This window comes from Solanum pennellii, chromosome 1, assembly GCF_001406875.1.
Source record: "Solanum pennellii chromosome 1, SPENNV200".
Taxonomy (NCBI): Eukaryota; Viridiplantae; Streptophyta; class Magnoliopsida; order Solanales; family Solanaceae; genus Solanum; species Solanum pennellii.
The window spans coordinates 57,727,797-57,751,294 of record NC_028637.1 but is presented as its reverse complement, the minus strand read 5'-3'; the positions used below and the strand labels follow the sequence as shown (position 1 = coordinate 57,751,294).

The 23,498-nt window shown below is 31.6% G+C and overlaps 1 protein-coding gene across 1 annotated transcript; it reads right to left on the bottom strand.

Moving 5' to 3' along the window:
- Positions 1 to 19,139: 19,139 nt before the first annotated feature.
- Positions 19,140 to 20,468, bottom strand: LOC107031379 (F-box protein CPR1-like). The gene has a single exon (XM_015232729.2). It carries the CDS (start codon positions 20,368 to 20,370, stop codon positions 19,213 to 19,215), a length of 1,158 nt encoding a protein of 385 aa, XP_015088215.1. The 5' UTR covers positions 20,371 to 20,468; the 3' UTR covers positions 19,140 to 19,212.
- Between the last annotated feature and the right edge of the window lie 3,030 nt (positions 20,469 to 23,498).

Sequence of the window (23,498 nt, the reverse complement as noted above, 5' to 3'; positions counted from 1 at the left end):
ATGTCTAAAAGCTTGTAAGATGATTTCTAAGGGATGTGCTATACCTCGGAGATCCAAGTACCTAGGCTAGAGTCTTACCTACTGTCTAATGTGTAAAAATGGTGTTCCAGGCCTAAAAAAAGGTAATTAACTACATTAGAAAGTATAATAAAACTCGAATACTTGTAACTCTCGTGTAGAGTCGCCAGAGATGTCACACCCCTTTTTCACGCACGGCGTGGTAGAAGAATATTCCAATTTAAGTGACGTTATTAATTTAGGAACTTATTAATTTTTCAGACACGCCACTTGGAATTGAGTTATGGTGTTCCAAGTCACCTTTTTGATTTTCTAATCAATAGGAAATGACCCTTTCGTTTTGATTTTTTGAACCAGTAATTCTGGCAAGGAATTATGTTGACCGAGGACAAGGTATTAGGCATCCCTCGAGTCCAGTGGTTCTAGCACGGTCACTTTTATTAACTTATTTTATTTATACTATTTTTTTTTTGATATATTACATCTACATTTTAATTGTTGCATTTTATTAGTCTTAACCCAGATGCATAAATGCATTCTCAATCTTGACATTTGGAGACATAACTGTCTTTCCCTGTAGAGTTCATCATACTTAATAACTTCTATTTACACCTATTGATTTAAAGTAATACAATTTAATTATTATAATAATTTGACCAAGGTGCGGAATCGCATCCTTGTGTTTATTTTAATGTCTCAAAAAAGATGTGTAACAATGTTATTTGATACAAACATTTTAATATTATACCTATTGCTAGAAGGCTTAATCGTATTATTAATGACTAAATTATTTTTATGATTATTATATTCATAAATATTTTTTGAATAATAATAATATTCTATGATCTTGATCAAATAAAAATTATAGAATATTCAAATTTAATATAGATACATTTATATTTTTAGTATACTTATAAGTTATGACAAAGGATTTTAAAAATAAAATGTATAACTCTTCATCTCTTAATTTTCTAACTAAACATATTTAAACTATTAAATTTTTTTTACGTATTTGATATTTTTTGTTGGATTCAAAGGATACTTGATTAATAATAGCATTAAAGCAAGGTAAAATGTAATGAGATTAGACACAGATAAAATTTGAGCAATTTCATAACTTTTATGTGAAGTCTTATATAATCACGAAATAAAATTAAACAAAGTCAAATTAAAAGGAGTGTTACTTCATGTGCAAATTATTAAGTTTCGCATTAAAAAAGAAATGTAAAGATAGTGTAGGTTTGATTTTTTTTTTATTCTTCTTTTTTAAAAAATTAAATAAATACACTTTTATTAAATATACAAAGTGAAAAAGTAACTTAACAAATAAGACCTAAATTTCATCTAATTATTACTAACTGCATACTGTAGAATATTAAGCTTCGAATTTTAATGAAGAACAAGATAATAGGAAACTTTAAAGCAAACAAGAATAAATACAGGCTATATATATTTCACTCTAAATTTAATAATATAAAATCTCAATCTATTTCATATCATAATGTAAAAATTAAACACGCATAAATTTAAAACACTTTATATCATAGAAATCATATCTTGCATGATTCTGAAACCAAATAATGTAATAAAGATCAAGTGTTACCTTTTGTGAAAATAAATTCACAAAGAAAATACCTCGATAAGGACCACAAATGTGAAGCCTCGAATTCCACTATTTTTGAGTTTTTTTTGTGTGCGTGTGTTCCTTAGGGAAAAAAAGGTGAAAAGCTTTCTTTTTTTTTCTTTTTGTTTTTCTTTTCCTCTCTTTTGCTGATGTTTTTTCATTCCTACCTTTTGCTGATTTTTTTCTCTTTTACTTTGTACCACCTTTTCTTCTTCTTCTCCTTCCCATTATTAATGTATATATATTTATGTAAAATGTGTGTACATATGTATGGAAGAGTTGGATTAGTGGAGTGAGGTGTGGGGTGAGTGGAGAGAAATGGTGAAGTGGGGGTGGTATAATGGGTAGGTTAATTTCTTTTAATTATTTTTTTTGTTATAAAATAATAATAATATTAATTAAGAAAAATTAAATAGCCAGATTAAATAAAAATAAAAATAAAAATAACTAATTTATTACAACTTTGAATGAATAAATAAATATATACCTTAAAATGTGATTCTATTTTTGTGGTTTTCATATCTTTTAAAAATAAACTTAATAAAATAAGATAAAACTCAAAATATTTATAAAAAAATATTTAAGCTCTAAAAAGGGTATAAAACTTAGATTCAGTCACAAATTACGTGTCTACACAATACACACTTAGAAAGTATCATGAACATCAAGGTAAGATTCTTCTACCAAAGGTGAACTCTAGGTGTCACTTGAGTGAGTTGTGAAGCGACCGCCTATACAATCCTTTACACACACACTTAATAGATCCTATTCCCTAAGAAAGAATCATTATAACATAATACATCAACACATAGGTGATATGACATTCTCCTTCCATAGGATATCGAAAGACCTACTTAGGTAAATCAAGAAGATAACGTCCATAATGACCAAGATTACCTCAATAGCTCATGAGACAACTTAAGGCATAGATCATGTCCACAAAATCAACCAACTTTCCTAACTAGAGTCATCTTCAAGACTTCCAAAGATAATACATGAAGAGTTCATCCCTTATGCCCTCTTTACACTTTACGTAACGAATGCTTCAGTCATTTTAACTTAAATACTTATTCGTTTACATACTCCTTAAAATATATCATTAGTTCATTATTTCATTAAGACTCATACATCACATAACGTACATTCAAATAATGATCTTGGACAAGACCTAGGATCTCCAAATAACACCTTCAATGTCTATTGTATAATGTTTAGATAGCGTCATATACGACCACCAAAATCTCATAAACTTCTCTAATGCTAATAAGTATTCCACATGATTAGAATAGGCAATAACCGACATAGACCATGATAGCAACACATGAAATCCGGAGTTCTATCCTACTCCGATGAGGTTGTTCTACTTGCCAAGGGTAGAACTTAGACACATCCTATGTAGGCACATGGTTAAGGAATATGAAGGGATTTTTAGTATTCTAATCTCATACTTAACTAGAACTACTTCCCTTACCGTACTCACTCGGTGCTAGCCTTAGTTCTCATAGATAAATTCTCATTAAGGTTCATTTAAATGGGTCACATATCTAGTTCATGACCTAATTACATTCAACCAACAAAAGCAAGGTCCACTAGGGCATATCTCACTATGGAGACAAGAATCTCATCACGACTTTCCTATGGTATGATATGATACCATTCCAGCCAATAAACCTTAATTTCATCACTCATTACATGAACGATACCATTACGGCTAACTACTTCACGATTTATAACCTTCCCACTTAGTTCAAAGTTCGACATAAATGACATTCGTATCATCATGCAAGGTCTCACCAATATTAATTTATTCAAGACTAAGACCCTTTAGGTTCCTAAGTCAAGACACCACATATTCACATAAGCATCAAGTAAGGGACCCAAGTCTACCTAAACAAGACACAACATACTTCGATTTAACATAAATTGCCTATCTTCCTTTAGAATCTTAGGAATGAGCCTTAACCTTATTTAGTCAACCATTCATTACCTTAACACTATCATCCTCATAATTTTAGACTCATCTAGCCAACTTAGGATCAACCATATATCAACACTAAGACTACACACTTAACACATAGCCATAACATAACATGATTAACTAAATTGTATCAATAGTCTAACAAATACTTTCACATATAGGTACATAAAACATCATCAAATCAACTACACAAATATCCATATAAGTTCAAGTAGTGTTGACAAAGCCATGAGCATCAATAAACTAGAAAATAACGCCGACAAGGCCACATAAATTCACATACCACCGCCACCAAAGGTGGACCAAATAAATCATAAAATAATTGAAGTATAAGTAACATCAAAATAAATTAATGGGGCAGCATACCTCCACTCCATCATCAACACTTCAATTCAATGGTAAATTACTTATTTCGGTAACACAAGACCCTTACCCAAGGCCATAACCAACAATTCAACATAAAAACTACAATAATCAAGAAACTAGGTTAATTAAATGTAAATTCATCAATCTAATACAACCTAGATATCAATTTACTACAATTATTACATCATTAGAAAGCCCATAAGAAACTACATAAGAATTTATCAAAACTACATAAGTAACCCACATCTTAGTCAAAATCTAGGGTTCATCCAATTCTTGGGTTCATAGGTAATTTAGATTGAAATCATAAATAAAATATCAACTAGATCATAATTAAATGTTTAGAAAATATTATGCAAGAACCCATGGTAGAATCATGAAATTGGACAATTCAATTTTAGAAAATATCTTGAAAGTTGGGCTCCTTGATGAAACAAGTTTCAAGGATAAAAAGCCATACATCAAGGATGATAATTATTACCTTTGATGAAGAATTTCCACTCAAATATTCTCCAAATTGTTCCTTGATTTGGACTTCAATGGAGACTTTGAGAGAATTCTAAGGGATTTTGGGTTTTGGATATTGGTGAATGAAATATTGTAAGTGATAAATAGTTATATACAGATTTAAAATACCCAATATGCCCCTTAATAAAACTCCAATACATATATTTAGAATTGTGGTGAATTTACATTTTCACCCAAACATGGCAGCAGACCTATGCGCAGAAGACAACTTCCACTGACGACTGCCCTCGACGGGGCGTCACCCCACTAACGGGCCATGCTGGCCACCGTCGGTGGGTTTAGAGAATTGCCAAACTCTCTCTTCCTTCCCCCAGCCCAAGTACCCATCAAAGAAACCCATTGACGGGGCGTCAACAGGCATACGAGCCGTCGAATGCTCCGTCGTTTTGGGTCTACCTGCGACAACCTTGCCAACAGTTATGGATCCTTCCTCAAGGACCCTTGGATGGTCCTAGGGGATAATTTCCCAGATGTTTCCGACCCAAATATTATCGTATATGAGTTTAACACCTCTCACATAAATTTCATCAACAACGAACACGTAAAACTCGACAAAAAGTGCCTAGTTACACAAGGTCACTTCAAGGCACATCTTACGAACGTCATGGACGTTCATTGACATTTGACTTCCAAAGTTCTCGAAAATCAACACACTACTTATACATGATATACTAACTCATTTAAAAACATTAAAACCTATTTGATCACATATAAGAATATGGAACCACATACGAGGCACATAGGTGACTTAGTCATGGAACGTCTTGGTCGTCCCTTGACGTTTGACTTCCAACACACCTCATACTTTAGCTACTGCCTCTATATCATATATTAGACATATTTAGGAGCTTATACCATCAATACTAACATGTTAGGCTCTAGTTAACCTAGGTCACTTTTGGCGTCTTACATTTTAGCATTCGTCAAAACATATCATAGGTTAAAATGCGGAAAATTTAAAACTTTCCATATTCTTTTACATATTGAGGTTTGCATAGACCTCTCGCTTACACATAGTATATACATAGGGAGTTTACTTAGACTCCTCGCAAAGGAAACTTACATAGTCTTCTACTTTTATGTCGCATATACAATATACAAAGATAGTCTAATAAAGAAGTCTAATAAAGTGTGAAATTTAAACCATCTGGATTGAGTACAACATTTGGGCATAGCTCGTACTTCATTACAACAAAAGCCATATATAGGCTTATACAACAATAGTTTTCAAATGAAAGAGAAGGAAATTAAATGTCTTTAGACTAGAACAACATTAATATCTAGATAGTGGCATCATCCTCGGAAGGGTAAGGACCTACCAAACATGGAGAATGAGAATCCAAGTCTTCTTCAATGGACCTCCAGAATCTCAACGGTCGGAACCTTTATAATTATAGAATCATAGAAATATGGGTTAGTTCACCACTTGTACTAAGTATGGAAACATGCACATAAACATTTGAAAGAATGCATGAAAAGGGACGTTTACTTTAGAAAACATGTTAAGTCATTTGAAAGCCTTTAATGCACATACAAGAGAGCATATACAACATATGGATCATAATAACACAAGTCATGTTCATAATCAATATAACTCAACATAAGAACCATATAACCATCAAAATAATTACCATAGCAACCTTACAAGTTCAATAGTTCATATTAACATAAGCACACCAAAATCCTTACCAACAATTCCATTCCAAGCCTACAAGTGCAATGCTTATGTGAAGTCCCATAACCCCACACAACCAAGTAAACAAGATAGGATATCATAAGTAATGTTGTGCTACATAGTGCATATTATCGTACATAATCATCACTACATATAGTAATTTAGACCAACCATCATGTTCATTAATATAACTATCATCAAATAAGAATATCATCACATCAAGTTAACACCATATATTTCATAATAGCATCATACCCAAGACCATCTCCTAGGACTCCCTTTAGAGTTAACTTATGCAATGTCTAGATAGGGTCCCATACACATACCTATCCTTAGTAGACCCTTCAAGTCATCCTAATCAATCTCTATATTCATTACCTTTAGTCAATAACTTTACTTTCAGGAACACTTTACTTAACCAACATAGACCACAAGAGCTAAATGTGGAATCTGGTGTTATGAAACCCTACACCGAAAGAAGGTGGACTACTTGCCAAGGTAGTACCAAAACATCAACATAGTATTCTAGGTGGATCCACTTGATAGAGTTCCTATAGGGGAAACATAGTTCAAGAATTAGGAGATATACTTGAGACCCTTTTTATACACCTTGAAATATATTCTCTACCTCATGAGTACAATAGTGAACCTACCTTCCATACATGGGAAAGGACACTTCCCACTACTACTTCACTCTGTGCTAAGCTAGTGTCCCTTTTAAAATGTATTTAAGTCATCCTTTAATAATCATAACTTATAATAGGTCATAGGAGACTTACCCCTTGTATATTCATAGTCAATAGATCAATAGGAATTGCATGATAACATCCTTTCAATACAACCCTCATATGTGATATTAGCACATTATCATCATCATGTCATAGTAAGGCCTATAGGTAACTTACAACCGACCTTATATCATTACATCTTAATTATAATATCACAATTTAGATAATCAATACATTTCAATTGAATCATCATGATAACACCTACTTAATCTAATCACAATATATGCTTCAATTGAACTTCATCACCAAGTACAAGCCATCATAATTCAAGTAAATGTTGAAGATCACAAAGTCTTACCAATTCTCCTTCAAAAGACATCATCATTGGTCGTACCGCAACCAATCCAATACATAAATTGGTGTAAGAACATCATTATAATAATAATTAACACAAAAACTAAGTCAATTGCATCAACCCTAATCAATTCAACACTAGTTCATAATCTAGGGTTAGGGAATTGGGGTCAATTCATCACCTCTTTCCACATGCTAGGTTTATCATCAACAACTACCATAATTGAACAATAATACATCATAATATAATAATAATAATCATTAGAAATCAAGAATAATACAATTTAGAAGATCAATTTAGGCACCCAGGTTAAGATCATATTTTGGAAATCAATTTGGAAGAACCCTTTGGGGGGGAAGGAATTCCAAAGGTTAAAGGTTCCCATACCTTGTTAATCCTTGAAGATTGATGGAGAAAAGTGATGTTCTTTCTGCCCTAGAACCCTAAGACCTTGGTCTTCTATGGAGTCTTCTTCGGGAGAGAGAAAGTTGAGCAAAGGAAGAGAGTTTTGAGTTTGGGAATTATGAAAATTACGATAGTTTAATTAGGCTTAGGTCTTTATATAGGTCCTTAAATAACTTAATTATACCTCCCTTAAAACTTAATTAACCAAGTAACCAACCAAATAATTAAATGAACCAACTTAACTCAAACAGCGAAATCACAGACTTGACCTACGAGACCCCGACCTATTGTCCGTAGGTCAGTCCACTCCCCCTCACCCCACCGTATTGGAAACCGTTGTTAAGTTCAGAGAATGGTATATTTGGACACTCTTGCATTTTGGATAAGTATGGTCTTGATGCCCCGTCATCTAGGTGACGCCCCGTCATCTTGGCGACGCTCCGTCGGCTGGCTTCGTAGGTGGCTACTGTCTTTTGACAACTTTTGGCCAATTTGGGAAGGGTCCTTCTCAAGGACGCGTGGGGTTGTCTTTTGGGAGTCATACCTGGAAGTTTCAACCCTAATCCCATTCTTATACATGTTTAACACCTTTCCACCAAATTTCATCGAATTTTGACTCCTAAAACCCATGAAATAGGCTAAGGCACACTAGCACCTCTTTCACTAGTCTCCAAACAGTATTTACAACCTTGGACACTCATGTGAGGCTCTTGATTAGGTCTTGGAATTTTGGAGTGTTACCGTTGTTCAATATTATTTCCCATTTATTAATTTATTGGTAGGGCAAGTAGTAATAAGACGAGTTCTAACGTTCGCACCATTAAAAAGCAATTGAAACTAATAGATCAGCGATACATAAAATACTATTCAATGATTACTTAATTATTGTATCTACTTGTTAATTACTCATTCTATCTGCAACCCTAGTTATTAATTTATATATTCATGCTTGGATTATCACAATTCATAATATGTTTATGAAATTTGAAATCTTGTATTGATGAGCAAAAATCAATATTGAACAACACTTCAAGAAAACAAATGCACATAATCTTTGTAAATTTAGTTCTCAATTCCAATACTAAAAATATCAAATTATCTAACCCTCAAAAACATGAAATAAACAAATTTTATGGATATCAAATCCTAAATAAAGTAGGAAAAAGAAATTTAGAAAATTCAATTTGGTAGTCATTTTACGGTTCATACCTATGACTTTTAGGAATTCCTATTGTTCGTAGGAACCTTCCGTCAATCACTTTTGAACAATTTATATGAGAATTATCTACATCCAGTAGATCTATATACGAACTGTTCTAAATAACCGCCACTAAGATATTGGAACTCACACTTTTTAATCATTTTTAAGAATCAATTCTACGGCTTGTAGCAGTTCCTATGGCTCATCGCGTGGATTTGTCGTTTTATACTTAGACTCAATTTCCACAACCTAATTCAACGACTCATACCTACTGTTCATAGAAAAGTCTACAACTCGTTGGTTGAGTCTTCTATAATAAAAACAATTGGTTCTGAAACTTTCTGATTTTTACTACTTCAAAACCCATTTTCTTGCAAATAAACAAGCAAAATACCGACACATCTACTAAGAAATGTTTAATACACACACGAAGTTCCAAATTTAGGGAACTAAAAATGTCACCACCGGGGAGCACCTCCTAGTCGTAATTGACGTCTTTATCCTCTTAGTGGCCTTAGAAAAGCCTTAAGCAAACAACATTGCATCACATATGGAAAAATTAAAAATTTACATTTAAAGTTCAATTAGACTTCTCATATATCGAAAATAATCAACAATTGTCTCAGACAACCATTTAACATATTTGGGACATTGTTATTACATTATTACAATGTGTCTCACATAGAAATTATAATAATGTTTTTAAAACTAGGAAATATAAAAACTAGAGTTAAGCTTCTCCGTCCTCGGAATTGAGGACTCATTAACTTGAGGTTATCGATCCAAGTTCTTCAAGTTAGGAGTGGAATAGCTTCAATGGCCCGAACGTACACTTTCTGTAGAAAATAGAAGAAAATATGTGTTAGTATAAACCACATGTACTAAGTATGGAAACATATGCAAGCAAATCATTGAAAATATGCACAAAGGGACATTTTGTTTATAAGCATGCCAAGTTAAATTTAAGCTTTCATGCACATTCCATGAACATATAAAATTCCATATAAAGCCATAACCGACATTTCATCAACATATAACAAAACCCTACTCATAATCCAATTCCAGTCAACTAGTGTAATGCATATTGTTAGCCCCATAACCCCACATAATCAATGTAAACTAGCAAAGAGACCATAAGCATTACCTATACATCATATAACATCATTGAAAGTATAGTCAATCTCATAAATCGCAATTTAGACCAATATATTGTATATCAAGTAAAAGCAACATCATATGAGACCAGTATTATATAGAATCAACATTATGCATTTCATTAATAATATAAGTACATAAATAAATCACCCTAGGAATCTCCTCAAGGACCACTCGTACAATGTATAGGTAAAGTCACATATTCTTACCTACACTGAGTACCCTGTTAAGTCATCCTAGTCAAGATGCATCTTTTTACTTTCATTCATTCATTTTATTTTAAGAAACTTCGCCATAATCGACATTAGACCATATGAGCTAAACATGGAATCCAGTTTCAACCCCTCACACCAAAAAGAGGGAATCCTACCTGCCAAGGTAGGACATATGCATCATAATAGTGTCTGCATGGATCCACTAGCTAGTTTTCCAATATGAGAACATAGTTAAGGAACTAGGAGAGTTTTACCACAAATACACTTTTTGACCATTCTCATTGTAGTTTCCACCTCATGAGACATTTGCTGAACCTACCTTCCTATTTGGAAGGGACACCTCTCACTGTCAAGTTCACTCGGTTCTAAGCTCAATTCCCTTTTTTAAATATCTTTAATTATTCCTTAACATTAATATATAACATAGGTCTTAGGAGTCTATACCCTTATATAACATGATCATAGATCCTAGGTTCTAGGATGGGAAGTCCTTTCATCACAACCTAGCATTATATGAGAGTATTATATCATAACATGGTAAAAACATGCACATGAGAATCATTTCCAATCCCTAATAATAATACACTCATCATCATCTAGCCCCCATCATGTTCATGACCAAATAATATATTCATAACTTTATCATTCATACTTCAATTGAACAACATTACCAAGAATAGACCAACATTAATGCAGTAAAATTTCATAACCGTGAAGGTCATACCAATGGCTTCCAAGAACCTCCTCTAAGACCTCACCCCCAATTCCATGATATTCACCCAGCAATTAACTTATCATCATCATATAATAGTACTTATGGAAGAGCACATTCTATTTCGTCTCCCTAAATCATATTCAACCTAACTCATAAGTTAGGGTTTGGAGAAGAGGGGTATTCATGGGTCTTTATAGTGAATAAGGTCAAAGCCTATAGTGATACAGCAATCATCCCATAAACAGTACATAAATAATCACTAATAATCTAATAAAGACTAAAGAAAATAAAGTTAGAAAGTAGACCCACGAAATTGGATGAAAAGTAGGCTCTTCGATAACATTGAAATCCAAATTTTGAAGAACATCTTGCGGAAGGAGTCCCAAGAGTGAATAGTCTCCATATATTAACAATACTTTGATATTTGTGAGAGTAATCATTAATATTTAATCCCTAGAAAAATCTTGGTCCTCTTTTTCAATGGGGTTCTTTGCAGTAGTAAGAGAAACTAGTGAGAGATTAGAGCTTTTCAGGTCTAGAGAGTGATGAGGTGCTAGGTTAGTTTGATGACTTACGATACATAAATAACCATAAACTAACGAAATATCAGTGTACCTAAGAATTAATTAATTACCCAACCACCCCCACTTAAGTCGTGTGCAGGTAGTTAAGTTGGGGTCAATCGACGAGACCCCGTCGACGCCCCCGTTGACTAGACCACGGAGCGTCCTGTTCAACGTGGTTTGTGATAGAGAGTCCCTTTTTGGGGACCAATTGGTATGATTTTAAGTACAGAACCACGAGCACCGTCGACGGGGTGTCAGTCCATCGAGGTCTCATCGTTCCCCTCGTGGTTCCAAGCTGGTTTTTGACAACTTTTAGGGTAAATGGTTGGGTCCTTCTCAAGGACCCTTAGTGTGGTCCTTGGGGAGTCTTAATGGTACGTTGTGACCCTAAACACACTCTAAAGTCTACCCTAAGCATTTCAGCAAAGTTTGACCTTCATACGACCGTTCAAACCCCATACAAAACCTAAAGGCACACTAGATCACTTTCACTAGTCTCCGGACGTCGTGGTCGTTTTTTGACGTTTAGAATCTAATACATCCTAATCAAGTCAATTACTTTTTTAGGAATTGAAACACTATTTTAAAGCATTATTCACTAAGTGAGACTCTAGCCTAGGTCCTTGGATTTCCGAGGTATAACAAAAAAATACTACAAACCTATTGTATATTAGTTTACTAATCCTTCATCACTATCGCGATGGTCACGGTTCGTCATCGTTGACCAAGAATATTTATTTTCACAATCGTAGTGCCAAGCTTCTGATTCCGAAGATGATTTTCACATATCTTCAAAAAGTGCATTTCCCAACACGCGAATGTGATGAGTAATTTTTGAATGCACCACCACCAACTTCTTCAACTCAACTTAAAGTTGGAAAATAGAATTGGCGGGGGATCAAGATTATTTTTGAAACCGTGGACATAAATAAACAATTCTACCCCTCACAAATTTGATGGAACAGTCAACGGAGGTCGTCTCGATGAAATGTTGACCCAATTCAACACTTAGACAAAACAACAAAACAACAATTGTCAAAATACAACAAAATCATAATGATAACACGGGATCCAAGCCAAAGTTTGTTGTAAAGAAAACTCCAACCTCTGGAACTAAGAATTCATGTAATATATTCGGTGGTCACAAAAAGAATACCAAAGTATCGTACCAGGTAACATTATATATATAATTCATGAATGATGTTATAATTTTATCAATATGCATCCCAATATTACTAAAAAACTAATTATGTGGGTGTTGTTGTTGGGTTTTAAAAGGTGTGAATGCGAAAATGAAGAGTTTTGACTTTTATAAAAAGTTGCAACTTTTATGAATAGTTGCAATTTTTATGAAAAATGACAAATTTAATGGAAAGTTGTGTATTTTATAAAAACTTGCGGCTTTTATATAAAGTTGTAACTTTTATGAAAGGTTGTGATCTTTCAAAAAATTATGACTTTTTCAAATGTTTGTAACCTTTCCAATAAGAACCTTTTCACCCTACTCTTTGTTTTCTATTAATTGATGAATTTTCTCTTATTTTAAGATAGATTTTTGGGACTTCTTCTACTACTACTAAATCTAGTATTCTAAGTGTCTTTTACTGACATTTAGTGGCTCGCTGACACCAACATTTTGGGTATCAATAAATTGGTGATTGAGATCATTCTATCTTGGGAGGACATATCCAAATCAAACCTCTGATACTAGAGGGGAATAATTTTCTTAAGGGCACACTATGCATTTAGTGAGCTTGATAGTCATTCTGTTTTTCCTAATTCTGCTATGTGTTACAAATTTTGGATTTGTGAACTAATTTATGTTCTTTTGTTCTTCACTAGTTCGTTAAAGCTTTGGTAACTTCGTGTTTTTGCAAAGTTTGTTGGAATCAGTTAGACTCTTTAAACACAAATTGACGACAATTATTCTTTAAGAAAAACAATTTGTATATTTTTAAATCTGTTTCTGACTCTAGTTTGTCTACTAGTTTTAAATTTCTAGTTGTGAAAATGTTCTTAAACTTTGTTATGTCTTACCAAGTTCTTCAAAGTTTTATGCTAAGTATCTTAGGAATACAGGATGGACAACAATGTAAAGGAAATTATTATACTATTGGTATTTATTGTATTGTACTGATTGAGAGAAACAGATCATGGAAGTAGAAGATTAATTCGTTACTTCTCTAGAATTTGGTGCTTTGTTTAGTATGGTCGAAGTGAGAATATACAGAAAAAAGTAGTGGTATTTCGGTTAAAGATTACACTAGGTAACCTTCTTATTATTAATCTAAGGAGAAAAATAGTTTCTAAAGATTAACAATTTTGATCTTTTATCTTGTGTCTATGGAAAAAGACCTGCAAACCATATGTTGTGAAATGAATTTTGCTTGACAAATATTGTTGCCTTTAAATTATTTAGTTTGCAAAATGAGAGATGAACATTTTTATTTGATAAAATAGTATGTCAAAATGTTGTAGTTATAAGGCTATTGAATAAAAAAAACATTTCTATGTGATAATGAATATGTTTAATTCTATTTGGAGACTATAAAACTTTTGTAATTTTATACTCCATGTCAAATTTGATTGTGTCTGAATTTTGTTGACTAAAAACTTTTGTATTTTCTAATCTGGATAAATTAGACTCTGCAATTGATTTGAAAAATATGAAAACTTCACATAATAAGTCAATTTTTTATTTTAGACTCTCTATAAACTTCACTGTTATATATAAAGAAATTGGACAATTTTATTTGTCTTTATTGTTAGTATCTTAAATACTAAGTGGTATGTCTATTTATGATAGAGGAAAAAATACCAGTTACTTAGATTCTTTTATTTTGTGTCTATGGAATAAACTCTAACACTATGTAAAGATTTTCGAGGAGAATCGAAGCAATATAATTTTTTTTGTAGAATAATATTTCCAAAAGAGGTTTCACACTACCAATGACATTTTAATAGTCTGGGTAAATATGTTAAAAACAATTTCTAAATACTTGAAAAATATTTTTGCTATCACATTTAATATATGGGGGATCTTTGCTCATGATAAAAATAAAATTAAGACTTGGTGTCTAATATAATTTTGAAGCAAAGGGTATGAAATTCGGTGATACCTTTATATTATGTTAGACCCACAAAATTCTTGGAGTATATTCGATATTATGGTTGTTTTGTTTTTCTGTTACTAGTATATGGTGTGACTAGTATGAAAATACCAAATTATTATATACTTGTTCAAAACAATTGTGTTCTTTTATAAAAAAAATGTCACTTAAAGTGTTGTTCTTTTACATGAAAAAATGTTTGTTATGATAAAAGTATTTGGATAGACATGAATATTGGTGAATAGTCATTTGTTATGTTTTGCAAAAAAAATTATTTGGACTATATTGTCTTTATTGGACTCGATGAAACTTTGTTTATGGTTAGTTCAGCAACAATCATATTGTAAGTTATCAAAGATTTATTTTGAAAAGGACATTTGACAAGGTGATAACTCTAAACAATGTTTGTATCACACAAAATAGTAAAAAATAGGAACAAAATATAGTGAGAAAAAAGCTACCTCGCGAAGACTTTTTCAAACTCAATATTTTTATTTGTTCTTACTTGCTTGAGTCAACTGTTGTGACATGAAAACTTGTAGCATGTCAATTACAAAACCTTGTAAAGAAAACTAATCAACTTAGATTGTCTAACATTTTGTGCAATGAATAAAAATATCATGTTTGTGTGGAATCTAAGTAAGTTGAACATTCTTATAAATCTGTTGAAAGGAATTATAATCCCTTAGAGTTTATTTACACTGACATTTGTGATATGAAGTCAACACCATCTTGTGGTGGAAAAAATTATCTCATAACTTTCAATGATAATTGCATTAAAATGACTTTGTCTATTTGCTGAATGGTAAGAATGAAGCAATAGAAATGTCTAGACAATATAATATCAAAGTTGAAAATCAGTTGAGAAAAAGATAAGAAGTGATAAGAATATAGAGTATAAATCTCCATGTTCAGGAATATGTTTGGAAAGTGAAATTATCCATCAAATTCCTACTCTCTTCACCTCAGTTTAATAAAAAACCAAACGTTGAATAAAATGACGAATGCATTATTTATAAGTTCGGGTTACCACAAAGCTTGTGTGGATGAATAATCCTTACTGCAAAAGGGAGCAACAAAAAATTTTTAGAAAGAAAGTAATTTTGTTTGTTCAGTACACAATCTATTCCATATGAGAAATGAAAAGGAAGGAAATCCAACTTGAGATATTTCAAAGAGTGGGGGTGTCTATCCAATGTCCAAGTTTCTGTTTTCAAAATTATTGAAATAGGATCTAAGATTGTGGACTGTTAACTCATACTTGAATAGTTTTGTATACTCATCCTTTTGGACAAATGGTGTCAATAGTGAGATTCGTTCAATATTGAGCAATCCTTTTTGAAATTGGTTGATCTTCCTCCAGGAAATAAATATTTGGGTTCAAAGTGAATTCTCAAAAGGAAAATGAAAGTCAATGAAATTGTTTACAAATATAAAGCAAGACTTTTTGTCAAAAGTTTCAGAGAAAATAAGGTCTTTATCTTTTCGACACATACTCGCCAATAACTAGAAATATATTCGTTTGGATATAGTTAATCGTGTTAGTTTTGTTATATGACCTCCACATTCATCAAATGGATAAAAACCAACTCTCTTAAGCGGCCAAATGTAGGATGAAATTTACGTGGAACAACTTGAGGGTTTTATGGTTCCTGAAAAATAGAAGAAAGTGCGGAAACTTGTTAAGTCACATTGTAGAATAAAACAAGTACCTAAATAATAACATAAAAATTTTTACCAACCAATGTTGAAAATTGGATTTAAAAATAACGGAAGTGATAATTTGTTCACATTAAAATCGTAATGTCATTGTTAGTTTGTATATTGGTGATAGGATGATCACCAATCAAAACACTAATGATATGAATGTAATTAAATGTATGCTAGGAAGCAAGTGTGGAATGAAATATCTTCGACTTGATGATGCGATCTTAGCTATAAGATCCTTAGAACTCATAATGTTTAGCATTTTCACGGTCTCATTGCATTAAAAGATATTTGACTAGATCAAATATTTGGATTCCAATATTGTCAAGTCTCCAATAAATATGATCTTTGCATTTCAAAATAGTGAAAGAGAAAGTGACTCAAAATTGAATTGTGCGATAGTATTGGAAAGTATGATGGATATCTTGAAGCGTGCGCGATAATATATATCATTTGCTATTAATGAACTAAGTCGGCTGACAAGTGATCCCAATTGAGATCATGAGATCAGAATAAAAGAGTTTTGGTGTATTTAAGAAATACTTAAAAACTATGTCTTGCATTATAACAATATCCAACGGTATTGAAAGGATATAGTGATATAAATTGAATCACTGAATAAATGAAGTAAAATTCACGAGTTAGTATGTATTTAATCATGGTAAAGGAATAATATCTTTGAAATATTAAAAAAAAAAAGACATATATATCTATGAGCTAGGTTTTCTACATAAGGTCATTAAATAAATTGAAAGACTCCGGAATTTCATGATAGATATTTTTTTTTGGCCAAAACCATTTGCATTAGTAAGCATATACTTTGATAGTAAAGATGCAATAGGTAGGGCATGAAACATGATGTATAACGAGAAGTCTCGTGATATAGGACATAGATATGATATCGTTAGAAAATTACTCTCTATTGGAATTCTCACAATTCCATGTACAGTCAAAGGATAATATGTGGGATCCATTTACAAAAAGGTCTAACGAGAAAGTTTGAAGATCATCTAAGGGTTGGATTTACGGCTTAGGACAAGTCATCATGGCGACAACTCTATCTAGCAGACTGGATATCCAAAGAGCTAGATTCAAGGAGAAAATCAAACTTGTGGCTGACGGTTCGACATTGTCAACAAACTCAATACATTCTCATGATGACGACAATGACAAGGAACAAGAATACAACAGTAAGTCTTGTTAATGAGTTAATAAAACTTAATGTTTTTAATAATTTTATAATTTTGAAAGATTTGACCGAATTATGTATCTATGAGATAACACAGTTGCAAATCACCTATGTGAGTATGAAGAGTAAGCCTATTCAAAGAGAATTATTATCAAAAGTCTATTAGCTATACACTCATGAAACTAGGAAATTCATGGCTGAAACTAACATAGTCGTAAGAGCCATAAACGATAAAGGGTTAATTGTGTGACATGTGGTTGTTTAGCTACACACCAAATCTCAACGGTTCAAAGATATCACATATACCGATTGATCGAGTATATCCGAGATATGTTCACTTCGGAAAGTCCAAGGGGAAGCCTACTTAACCAGATGCAAATATTTCTTGCTAGTAAAGTACACACACTAGTCAGTTTCTTTGTCTTGGAACCATTTCTCATTCATGCAAAGGATTGTTAAGTTTTAAAAGGTATGACTGTAAAATGAAATATTGCGAATTTTATGCATAGTTGCGAGTTTTATAAAAAGTTGTGACTTTTATGAAAGGTTGTGATCTTTTCGAACGATTGTGACTTTTCAAAAAGTTTGTGACCGTTCCAGTAAGGCACAATAATAACATTTTCACACTACTCTTTGTTTTCCATAAATTGAGGGACTCCGTCTTATTTTAAAATAGAATTTATGAACTTCTTCACTACTAAATCTAGTATTCTAAGTGTATTTTACTACCGTTGAGTGGCTCGCTAGCCCCAACGTCTTGGGTATCAATACGCTGGTGATTGAGTTCATTCTATCCAGGAAGGACATATTACAAATCAAATCTCGGATACTAGAGAAGAATAATTTCTTTAAGGTGACACTATGCATTCAGTGGGCTTGATCTTCTTTTTGTTTTTCTAGATTCGTGTTACAGACTTTAGATTTCTGAATTAATTTATGTTCTTCTATTCTTCACTGGTTTATTGAAACTTTGCTAACTTCGTGTCTGTGCAAAGTTTGTTGGAATGAGTAAGATTCATTAAACACAGATTGACAACAGTTTTTCTTTATGAAAATGTTTCGGATATTTTTTAAATCTGTTTCTGATTTTCTCTACTTGTTTTAATTTTTTAGTTGTGAAAATGATATTAAAATTTGTTGAGTCTTAGGAAATTCTTAAAAATATTGTTCTAAGTATCTTAATAATACAAGATGGACAACAATTATAAGTTTCACTATTTTATCTTGATTAAAATATTTTTTAATCATGTAATTTATAAATGAAAACAATTACTTATATTTCATTGAATATTTCATCATTAGCAAGAGAGGTGTTATATAAAATTGATACCAAAGAAGTAACATTTCCGATTTCTCTGACCAAACTACTGATTTGAAGTAGTGAATAAACAAAACTAAAACAACTTACACCTGAAATTATCCATAAAAATTTAATTTTTATCATTTATTTCGTTAATTAAAAAAAGGGGCTTAAAGACTTAAATTTTTTACGGTCATTCACTAGATCTAGTTTGTAAGAGGAACTGTATAGTCCAAAAATAAAAAAAATAAAAAAAATAACGGACGGTAGTGAAATTGGTCAATTAAATGAATAGCAAAAAATATTGTAAAATTGTGAAGAAGATTGAGTTGATAATTAAATTCTAAATTGAACAAGTTAATAATTTAATTAGTGTTCTATAATTGTTGAACTTGTTTGCTATGTTCACTTAGTGTTGGAATTGCAGTTAAGCACTCGGTGTATTTTATAGCTCTCAAACTTTCATGATGACCATTCAAATTATATTCCTTGACTTCATCTGAATTAAGATCATAGGAGATTAAATATCCAGTTTGAGTCTGAAGAAGCAATAAATGATCCTTCCAGATAACTAGTGCGGATTCAATAGGAATAGGAAGAGGACTAATTGTTCGTATCTTAATCCAAGATTCACTTTCTCCATACTCCTTCATCATCCAAATATTAAGAACATTTTCTGTGTGACCAATCGAACACATTGAATCAGGGTAACTCATCAGCACTAGGCAATCATTTAAAACTGCAAGCCCATAACGTGGCCCGTTGAGATCAGTACAAACGCTAGGCAATTCCACTGTGCGAAAAATCTCACTACTTATATCGAAACAAAGAATAACCAAGTCGTGTTGAATTGTAAACCAATGAACTGCTTCCTTGTAATATATCTCAGAACAATGGGTAAAATATATGGAGGAAAATTCTATATTATGTTCTCGCCAAGAATCAATGCTTAAATTATAAATTTCAACTCTAGATCCTCTAGGACCACGATCATCTGTAGGAGGATCCCAGTACACATCTGAAAGCTTGATAATCTTGTAGTCATTAATAATTGAGTCGAATCCAAAAGCAACAGCCTCAATGAAACGATAATAACCTTTTGGACAATCAAAAGGGCTTTCTGGAATCACAACATATTTTCTAGTACCTGGATTAAGTACGATGATGATATCGGAATCCGTCAAAGTAATCAAACCATGGCAAGGACCGATGAGTTCATTAAAAATTGTACAACTAGTAGAGGTAAGATGTGTCACATCTACATCAGGAAAAAGAGTGGTAAGGTTATTTTTATCATCAACGGAAAAAAAAGACGCAATGCTTGTAAATTTATATGGATCATCTTCTCTCAAGGTACGGATAAAGAGAATGAATTCATCTTTTTTGGGTGTGGTGCATTTGAGATGAAGTTTAAAGAAAGTCTCCGATAAGATGAGAGTGTACCAAATTGTAGAGACACTTTTAAATCGCAAAAGAGATTTCAATGGAAGTTTTAAGAGCATAAAGATCACAACATCTTGAGGCAACTTCTTCATAATTCTATTCACCGTCTCTCATTAACTTAGAATGATGTTTCTTTGCGTACCAACAACTTGGGATTTCCAATTTGACTTATTTATTTTCCAACAGCTAAGTCACCACACCTTATGCGTACTTTTCTACTTCTGATGGCTTCCCGTGCAATGTTTTTCGTTTCACAGAGAATTCTATAACATTATGACAGAATCATTATTTACCGGTTCACCCCTTCATTTCATATTTTCATTTATAATTGTTATGTCATATATACTAATTATAGTATTTTGTGTGAAATAATTATTTGATTTAATATAGTCAATTTGATAAAATATTACATGAAATAATTTATGTTTTGATTTGAGCTTATACATAAAAAATTAAGCCATTAGTTCTTTTAAGAATTAAAGTATAAGTTCACAATCTGAGGAGTAACTTTATGTTACAGAAAATAAGGCATATGCCTTAGGCTCCCAATTTGGGGCTTAAATTTTTATCAAAAATAAATTATATTTTATATTTTTCCTAGACAAAAAGTTTTTTATGATAAAAATAAATTATGTTAATTTTTGTAATACCCCATTCAAATAGAAGAAATCAAGAAAATGTTGTTTTGGAATAGAAGAAGTTGTTTTGTCTTCTTACATACATTTTCTAATATTCACATTATTTTATTCCGTTCTCTCTCTTCAAATTTTGATAAGTAAGAGTAATTATTTAATGATAATATAAATGAATGATCAAAAGTGTTGAACAAAATAAAATGCAAATTCTTTTCTTATATCTTCTTAAATGCTAAACATAACAAGCATTAGTGCAGATGAAGTTATCAAATTCTTTAATCAAATTATATGATTATAGTTCTTCCTTATTTTAAATTTATCAACTATTACCCATGAAATTATGTGAACAAATTATTTAATGATTGTGATAGTGAAATATGTTTTTAGTATTGAATTAATAAAATAGTACCCTAAAACTAATACTTAGAAATTTTTTCCCAAGGAAATCATTTATAAAAAGAATACTTCATCTGTCCCTATTTATTTGTTCATATTTTCTTTTATATTTGTCCCTATTTACTTGTTCATTTTAACAAATCAAGAAAGGATAATAATTTTTCCCTAATATGTCCTTATTTAATTCTAGAAAATTTGTAGTACTACTAAGTTCTAATGCATGCTTTTTGGAAACAGAAAAATACATTTATTATACTTGGAGAATTGCATAATATTTTAAGTTAAAGGGTAAAATTGTAACTAATCTATGATAATTATTGGTGCCTTAATATGTGTGCCACTTTTAAATTGGACAACTAAATAGGAATAAAGGGAGTATTAAGTAATAATTGCATCCAAAAAGTGTAAGAAAGATAAATTTTAATTAAAATAAATAATATTTAAAAACTATAGGCCTCTAAATAAAAATTTCCATTAAGTCTCGACTTATGTTGAGCCGCCTCGAATAATCTTACCACAAAAATAACAATAATTTATCTTCCTTATTGGAGTAGAACTTCTAACTTCATGTGTTAATGAATTTTATATATTTAAAACATGATCTATTAAAGATAAATGTATTTATAGTTACTATATAAAAAACACTTTCTAATACATTAAATATAAGTATACTCTTAGTCTAATTGTGATTATTATGAGAGATGTATTTTTATTGATTTGATTTATCAAAGATGCGATATTTTGTTGATTAGTATGTTTTGGATGATAACTATTACGACTAGGGGTGTCAAAAATAACACAAATTATATGTAACTTGTCAGAATTCTAAGGATTTGACTAAAGAAAATTTGAATTGGATTCAATGTCAACATATTGAAGTGTAAACCTATTTTAAGATAATCCTGAATTGAGCCAAATTTATTCTCCAATTTCAACCCGTTTTAAGGTTCTTTATTTGCATTGATGTAATGTATGTTCATATATTGAAGGTATGAAGTAGTATCTATTTTATACATGTTACAATTTATGTATCAATTTGTAACATCTTTTTAAAAAATTTCCTGAGATCAAAATTAAATTGATGTTATAAAATTTAAATAAAAATATATTAAAATTATTGAGATTAAGCGGTTCAAATTGAGAAGGGGGGAGGCGATCAAGTCCTAACCCATTTCAAGCTCATTTTAGCTGAAGGTTAACTTGGACGAGTCAACATACAACCCGATTTCTGTTTCAACACATTTTAATATCTTTAATTTAGAGTCAACCACCCATTTGACACCATAATTATGATTTAATTTTACATCTATTTAAAAAATTCAATAAAAATCACATTTAATCGATAAAAAGAGCCGTCACCTATTTTTTTATTCACTATTAGGAACCGATTCTGAAAATTTCCTATAATAAATATTTATATTAGAAATTTGGGTAAAGGTCTCACTGATTTTTAAAGAGAGACGTGAGGCTCGTTGAGGAATTCACAAAGGCAATTACCCTGAAATTTAATGGGGTTTTGAAAATGGTAAGTTACTAAATTCCCTATACTTAACTACTAAATGAATGTAATACGTATAAGTGAATTGTAAGTTCAGCATTTTTTTAGCGCTTAATCACTTAGGCTATTCCAACAGGTAAACTATCTTCAATAATTTGGCTATATTTGTCATGATCCAAAAATTCAAGCTCATTGAGACCTTAACATAACATATTGGAATGTCATGAACCTCTAGGACATTTATGTGTTTATGCATTTTGTTCTTCGATTAGTGTTTTCATTTAGCGGCCCCAAGTCATTTATGACTTGATGGGATAAATAGATCGGTCACCTAATCATTTGTTTGATTTTTATGAAAATATCTATGTTTTGGAGCTTTTTAAACTTTAACAATTATTTTTATCAAATATTTAGAAAGATGACTTCAGAATCCAATTCTATTGATTCCATCAGCCCTAAAAAGGTCATTTTAGGCTAGCAATATGATTCACATGACTCTCGAGGTATTCCACGTAAGTGTGTGCAATTAGGAATTTTAACTTTCAAGTAAAGGCCTAAATTTGACATGGGCCATCAGTTTTGGTAAACAGTCCTGGATGAGAAATTCATCAACGCAATTAGCTCTGAAATATTGAGTTCGATTTAAAATTACCTTTCGTGCATATTTTGAGCTAATCTCGACCCCTTTGTG

What these genes read in the sequence shown, in the direction of transcription:
- LOC107031379 (XM_015232729.2), bottom strand. Translation starts at nt 20,370, where the DNA reads ATGAAGAAGTTGCCTCAAGATGTTGTGATCTTTATGCTCTTAAAACTT.